The 8359-nt window shown below is 39.4% G+C and overlaps 1 protein-coding gene across 1 annotated transcript in view; it reads right to left on the bottom strand.

Annotated features, from left to right (window-relative positions):
• The window catches only part of LOC120122449 (BTB/POZ domain-containing protein At2g30600-like), a 33098-nt gene extending 24739 nt beyond the window's left edge, over positions 1 to 8359 (bottom strand). The window contains exon 1 of the mRNA XM_039141620.1: positions 8334 to 8359. Coding sequence (XP_038997551.1) covers positions 8334 to 8359 — 26 coding nt within the window. The remainder of the gene's footprint in view (positions 1 to 8333) is intronic.

Consider the following 8359-nt stretch of genomic DNA (forward strand, 5'->3'; position numbering starts at 1 on the left):
TTAGTTGTGTCTTGGGCTCCGACCAAATGGGTTTGCTCTGATTCGGGCCCCTATTTGGTCATGCATATAATATTTGGCTCGAATAAAGCCCGGACAAAATGAGTGTCTACAGCTGCCCCTCTTTGCTCATTATCGTGTAACGAGAATAGAGCAAAGATCAATAGATGGTCAAGTTTGTCCGGCCATGAGAACTTCAAAAGGTTAATCCGCTCCTCTGGTACTCCTGGATAAGTGAGACTTGAAAAATCTTCAAATGACGGGTCCGCTCCCTATTCTTTCAGGGAGTATAAGACTCGAACAATCTTCGGTAAACGTGTCTGCTCCCTATTCATTCAGGGAGTATAAGACTCGAACAAACTTCAATAAACGGGTCCGCTCTCTATCTGTTCAGGGAGTATAGAACTCGAACAATCTTCATAAAACGGGTCCGCTCTCTATTCCTTCATAGAGTATAGAACTCGAACAATCTTCAACAAACGGGTCTGCTCCCTATCCGTTCAAGGAGTATAGAACTCGAACAATCTTCAACAAATGGGTCTGCTCCCTATCCGTTCAGGGAGTATAGAACTCGAATAATCTTCATAAAACGGGTCCGCTCTCTATTCCTTCAGAGAGTACAGGACTAAATCTTCAACAAACGAGTTTGCTTCACTATTCTTCCATGAAAGCTTATAGATGATTTGCTTCACTACTCTTCCGTGAAGGCTTAAGTTTGAATTGCTTCACAACTCTTTCGTGAAGGCTTAAGTTTGACTTGTTTCGAAGGCCAAACCTGAAAATCAAACATTACCAATCATTAATGTATGTTTGAAAAATATTATACTCAAAAATTTAGAATTTGAGGAAATTTCTGAAAATCCATCTCCATCGTGAAAACTTGTCTGGAAGCCATTGGATACGTGAATCTACTTTGGCTCAGTTTTGGTCTAACCATCATTCTTTTCAAGATCTCAAAACTAGTTATCTTCATCTCAATGCTTCTTCTAAACTCCCAAATCTCCCATCATTGGATGCCCTAAACCAGTATTGAATCTCGTGTACATTCAATTTATCTCCTGGTTATTTCCATCGAGACTCATTAATCTTCGATCTCAACCCTAATCACCAACTGCTATTTTTACTACCCACATCAGGAGCTCTTTCTACTTCCAGAATCAATTCGGAACCTTCACCATGCAAGAATCCTGAATTTAAACAAAACTCAAGCCGCCCTTTGCTGGTTTTCAACTTGAGACCTCTTTTGGTTCCAAGACGCCCTTTGTGGATTTTCATCTTGAACCCCCCTTTTATTTCTTTTTCTTTTTTCATCATTTTTTCTTTCTCATTTTTTCTTCCATTTTTCATTTTTTTATGTTCCCTTTTTTTTCTCTTTTTATTTTTTCCATCATTTCTCATTTTTTCCATTTTTCTTTTCTTCTTTTCATTTTTCATTATTTTTCTCTTTTTTTTTCTTTTGACAGCGTCGGAATTCACTGGATAGGGTAATTCTGATCCGTCTATTTCAGTTAAGACTAGAGCTCCCCCAGAAAATGCTTTTTTGACAACATAAGGTCCTTCCCAATTGGGCATCCATTTTCCTCGGAAATCCTTCTGAACAGGCAAAATCCTTTTAAGCACCAAATCTCCTTCATGGAATTCTCGAAGACAAACTTTCTTACCATGTGCCCGTATCATGCATTTTTGGTACATCTGACCATGACAAATAGCTTTCAATCTCTTTTCTTCAATCAAATTCAATTGGTCATACCTAGCTTGTACCCATTTCGCCTCATTTATCTTCACCTCTGACAAAATCCGAAGTGAGGGAATTTCTACCTCAATAGGTAAGACAACTTCCATTCCATATACCAGAGAAAATGGAGTTGCTCCAGTTAACGTCCGTACTGAAGTTCAATAAGCAAACAGAGCAAATGGCAACTTCTCATGCCAATCTTTATAGGTCTCAGTCATCTTCTCTATAAAACTTTTGATGTTCTTATTAGCCGCCTCTACTGTCCCATTCATCTTCGGGCGATAAGTGGTGGAATTATGATGTTTTATTTTGAACTGCTTACAGACCGAATCCATCATCTTATTGTTTAAATTCAACGCATTATCAGAGATAATCCTCTCTGGCAAACCATATCTACAAATGATCTCCTTTTTTAAGAATTTGCATATTATAGACTGGGTAACATTTGCATAAGAAGTTGCTTCTACCCACTTGGTAGTAATCTATGGCTACCAGAATGAAGCGATGACCATTTGAAGCTTTGGGCGAAATTTGTCCAATAACATCCATGCCCCACATTGAGAATGGCCACGGAGCCGTCATTACATGCAACGGATGAGGAGGAGTATGTATCTTATCTCCATAAATCTAAAATTTATGACATTTTTGGGCATAATTAATACAGTTTGTTTCCATAGTTGACCAATAATACCCAAATCTCATAATCTGCCTAGCCATAGCATGCCCATTAGTATGGGTACCACATATTCCGTCATGCACTTCTTCAAGAATCAACTTGGCTTCTTTCTTGTCCACACACCTTAACAAGACATGATCCAGACTTTTCTTGTATATAGTCTCACCATCAAGCACATACCCTGATGTCATTCTTCTAATGGTTCTCTTATCATTCTCAGTGGCCTGTACTGGATAACTCTGATACCTTATATATTACAAGATATCATAATACCAGGGGTTTCCATCTTCTTCCTCTTCAAAATTAAAACAATGGGTTGGATACTCATAAGCTTTCATTTCAATGGGCATCATATTTGAATGCTTGTTCATCTTAAATCCCGCTGGCAGTGTGGCCAAGGCATCTACCATTTGATTCTCTTCTCTGGGGAGATAATTGAAAGTTACTTCTTCAAATTCTTCAACAAGTTCCATAACCAACTTACGGTATTCTATAAGCTTAGGATCTTTTGTCTCCCAATCTCCTCTGAGCTGGTAAATTACCAAAGCTGAATCCCCATACACCTTGAGCATTTTTACTTTGTGTTCAACAGTAGCTCTAAGACCCAGAACACAAGCTTCATACTCGGCCATATTGTTTGTACAATCAAAATTAAGCCGACTGGTGAAAGGATATTGTTCTCCCTCTGGTGAGACCAAAATTGCCCTGATTCCATGTCCCATGGCATTTGAAGCACCATCGAAGTTCAACTTCCAATATTTACTAGTGGATATCACTGCTTCTTCTACCGAAATAGACATTAAATCCTCATCTGGGAAATCAAAGATCAACGGCTCACATTCTTCCAAAGCCCTGCTTGCAATGAATTCCGCTATAGCACTTCCTTTAATTGTCCTCTGGTTTACATACTGGATATCAAATTCGGACAATAGGATCTGCCAACGAGCTAATCTTCCAGATAATGCAGACATACCCATTAGATATTTCAAGGGATCAAGCTTGGATATAAGTCAAGTAGTATGATACAACATATATTGCCTAAGCCTTCGGGTAGCCCATACTAAAGCGCAACACAACTTTTCAATGGGTGAGTATCTAGTCTCACATTCAGTGAACTTCTTGCTGAGATAATAAATAGCCCTTTCTTTCTTCTCAGTTTGGTCATGTTGCCCCAGCACACACCCCATTGAATTTTCATAAACTGACAAATAAAGGATCAATGGTTTGCCTGAGATTTGTGGCGCTAAAATTGGAGTACTTGAAAAATATCTCTTCACTGCTTCAAAAGCTCTTTGACAGCCCTCATTCCAGTTTCCTGAGTTATTCTTGCGAAGAAGGCGAAATATGGGATCATATTTTTCAGTCAACTGTGAAATAAACCGAGCTATATAATTCAACCTCCCCAAAAATCCTCTGACTTCTTTTTGTGTTCGTGGGGCTGGCAAGTCTTGAATAGCTTTTACTTTATCTGGGTCTATTTCAATTCCTTTTTAGCTTACCACGAATCACAACAGCTTCCCAGATGTCACCCCAAAAGTACATTTATTTGGGTTGAGTTTTAGCTGGCATCTTCTTAGTCTTTTAAAGAGTTTTCTCAAATTCCCAATGTGTTCTTCCTCTATTTTGGCTTTGACAATCATATCATCGACATAAACTTCTATTTCTTTATGCATCATGTCATGAAATAACGTCACCATGGCCCTTTGATATGTTGCCCATGCATTCTTCAATCCAAACGTCATTACTTTATAACAAAACGTTCCCCACATGGTAACAAACGTCGTTTTTCCATATCTTCAGGGTTCATCTTAATTTGATTGTAGCCAGAGAAACCATCCATAAAAGAGAACAAAGAATTTCCAACAGTATTATCCACTAGAGTGTTTATATGTGGAAAAGGAAAATTATCCTTTGGACTAGCTCGATTAAGATCTCTGTAGTCGACACACATTCGAACTTTTCCATCCTTCTTCGGTACTGGGACGATATTCGCCACCCACTCAGGATATTTAGCCACTTTAAGAAACCCGACATCAAATTGTTTCTTCACTTTCTCTTTAATCTTTAGCAGCATCTCGGGTCTCATTTTTTTCAGTTTTTATTGTACCGGTTTACATTCAGGCTTTATTGGCAGTTTGTGAACAACCGATTATGTATCTAAACCCGACATATCTTCGTATGACCAAGCAAACACATCCTTGTATTCTCGAAGCAATTCTATCAAATCTTGTCGACCTCCAACTGACAGAGTGGTACCAATCTTTACTTCTCTCTTATCCTCATTTGTCCTCAAATTCAAAATCTCAGTAGGCTCCTTATGAGGCATAATCTGCTTATCTTCATTCTCCACCATTTTCAGCAATTCAGAAGGTAGTTTGCACCCCTCATCATCATCACAATCTTCGATCTCCCCTTGACATGTGGGCTTCTCGAAATCAATCTCCGGGTCAGAGTCATTAGCATTCATATTATTGATATCTGAGCTCCTGAAAAAAATAATGAAAGAGAAGTTATATATAAATATATACATATGGGAGGATCTTTTCCCATATAAATAAATAGAAATAAATAAATACATACATATATACAACAAAGAATGAATGAATGAAAATAATGCATGGGAGAATGTTTGCCATTTGGAACTAACAGAATGCATCTTTTATTGAAAGCAAGAAAAAAACAAACAGCTTAACCCTTTACATAAAATCACCTATTGCCCCAGGGTATGAACAACAGGGAGAAAGTTCCAGTGCATTACTCTGTAACAGATTTGTAAACTACAGGCAGTTCTTCCACGGTCCAATTGTTCAACACGAAGTCCGGCGGTGCAGGATAAATGCCCATAGCTCTCATTTCCTCAAACTCACCATCAGTTAGAACATTAATGCCTAAATCTCCCAAGGCATTCTCAACCATTGTCTCATTACTCCTTGAATTCCCTTGAAACATATGCCCTCCAGATATGAAAATGTTGCTCAATGGCGGGAAGATCATGGGTTCCCAGCTAAGGTCTTCACCAGCCAATCTGGCCTTTCTCATTTCCTGACCCTTCTTAATTCCCCTCATTTTATCCCTCAGAGTTGGCTGATATCCCAAACCAAACCGATCTCTTTTAGTAACAGGGCATATTGGATTCACCGGTCCTTATAACTGACTTCCTAACCCTTTTCCAACTTTTGCTCCTCTTCCAAGGGTCAGCTTAAGTCCCATTTTGGTACAATTTGACAATCTAGGATTTGGTATCTTCCTGCCTTCAGCCAAAAACATAGCATTGACAAACTCCAACGATCTGAAAGAACACTCGACCGCTTGCTCATCCACTTCAATGTACGGAGCAGTAGTAGAAACAGAAGCAATAATGCCCTCTTCAGCATGAATACATACCAACCTTCCATCAATCACAAATTTCAGTCTCTGGTGCAATGTGGACGGAACTGCACCACCCTGATGAATCCAAGGTCTTCCTAACAAATAGTTGTACGTAGGAATAATGTCCATTACGAGAAATTCCACTTCATAAGTTGCTGGACCAATAGTTAGAGGAACATCAATCTTGCCCAACACTTCTCTTTTAGTCCCATCGAAAGCTAGAACCACACTTTGGCAGGTTCTCATAAGCGTACTATCTAATGGAAGCTTCTTCAGAGTCACTAAGGGCATCACATTCAAATCCGAACCATTATTAATCAAAACTCGGGACAACACATGCCCTTTACACTTAACTGTGATATGTAAAGCCTTCTGACTACCAATCATCCCAGAAGGGATCTCATCCTCAGAAAAAGATAAAAAATTATCAGCTTGTAAATTAGAAACTAACCGGTCCAACTTTTCAATGGGCAACTCTTTCGGAACAAAATTCTGGTTCAAAACCTTTAACAGAGCATTCCTATGGGCCTCTGAACTCAAAAGTAATGATAAAACAGAAATACGGGCAGGCAACTTGTGTAACTATTCAACAACACTGTACTCATTGTGCTTCAGAAACTTCAAAAATTCTACCGCTTCACTCTCGGTTACTGGTTCATTGATAACAGTCTCATCTACTTTTATCTGAATATCAACCTTTTTCCCCTTATCAACCGCAACCTTCTTCTCATACTCTTTAGGTGGATTAAGAGAATAACACCTACCGCTTCTAGTAAAGTGTCCCACCTCATCTACTTCCTCATTCTTTTTTGTTACATTTCCCATCTGGCAATCATATCTCCAAGGCACTTGTTTATTTTCCCGATATGGGAATGGAGATGGAGGTGTAATAACCACTTTCGGAGCTACCTTTTCAGGTAATCGATTCTTGGGAGTAATGATTAGGGGACAACAAGCATTGTAAACTCCTTTAGACGATCCTTCTGAAGCGCAAACTTCCTCTTCCTCTTCTTCAGCAATCTTTTTAAAGAACTCAATTTCTTTACTGTCCATCATGTCTTGTACCAAAGATAGGAAGTCAGGACATTGCTGAATATTGTGTCCTTCACTGTTATGATACTGACATACCTCTCCACTGTTAAACTGTTCACCTATCAAATTGGGCTTCAATAATCCTACCTTGACCATCTGGCACCACACCCAACTCATGGGTGATACCACACCACTAACATTCCTTACAATTTTCTTTCTTTTCTCTTCAGTAATCGCGTTAACTCCTACCCCTGCATGGCTTGGCAACGGATTCTGAGCTATATTCGGTTGCTCACTGTCACCAAAGTTGATGACATTCCTCGTTCTTAAAGCTTGAAAAACCTTCTTAAACGCGGTACAATTCTCATTGAAATGCCCGGGATTCCCTGTATGGTACTCACACTAAGCACTAGCATCATACCATTTGAAAAAAAGAGGTTGCATTGGTGTCACGTGATACGGTGAAACTATATGCCGATCATATAAAATCTGAAACAATTCCTTATAAGTCATTGGGATGGGGTCAAATTGAGGCCTCTCTCTCCTCTGGTCCCTTGCCCCTTGTCTATTATCATTTTGCGTTGATGACCCTACTCCTTGAGGACGGGAAACAGTGATATTATTAGAATCGTACTGCCTCATATTACTGAGTTCGTTTTCCTTTTTCCTCGTTGATGGCCTCTTACTAGACTCTCCTCCCTCGAGTTTTCCACTCTTAACCGCCATTTCAATCATTTCTCCCGTCGTAACTACATCAGCAAAACTTCGATAAGGATTACCGATAAGATACGAGAAAAAAAGAGCCCTTAAGGTATTGACAAAAAGCATATTTATTTCCTCATCTTCCAATGATGGATGGACTTGCACCGCTACATCTCTCCATCTTTGAGCATATTGTCTAAAACTCTCGTTAGACTTCTTTTCCATTCCTTGAAACATCATCCTATTGGACCTAACATCTTTCACATGTTTGTATTGCTCAAGAAAGGACTTAGCCAAGTCTTTCCACGATTTAATATTAGCTCTACTCAGCTGGTTATACCACCGGATTGCCGAGCCAGTTAAGCTTTCCTGAAAGTAATGTATCAACAATTGATCATCCCCTATGTATCAGGTCATCTTTCTACAGAACATCGTGATATGAGCAGAGGGACACCTGGTACCATCAAACTTCTCAAAGTCAGGAACCTTGAACTTTGGAGGCAAAACCAAATCCAGAACTAGACTTAATTCCTTTGCGTCGAATCCATAGACACTAGTATCTTCCTTCATGGCTCTGACTTCTCTTTCTAGTTGTTTCTATTTCTCTTCCAGCTAATTGTTTTGGTCCTTCTTGGCTTCTTCATCAAGGTCCGGAACTTGATGATATTGATGTTCTTCCTGATACGAACTAGATCCAGGCTATACGTTAACAGAAGCACCGACTGGATTAATGTGCATCTTTCCGATATGAACAGGGGTCACTTGAACGTTCTGAGATTGTTCTGGGGTTAAACCTGGAGGATAAAGTGGGTCCTCAGTTACAGCTCCTGGTACAGGGCTTTTCCCAT

Source organism: Hibiscus syriacus, unplaced genomic scaffold (assembly GCF_006381635.1).
Source record: "Hibiscus syriacus cultivar Baekdansim isolate YM2019G1 unplaced genomic scaffold, ASM638163v2 tig00000132_pilon, whole genome shotgun sequence".
NCBI classification, from domain to species: Eukaryota; Viridiplantae; Streptophyta; class Magnoliopsida; order Malvales; family Malvaceae; genus Hibiscus; species Hibiscus syriacus.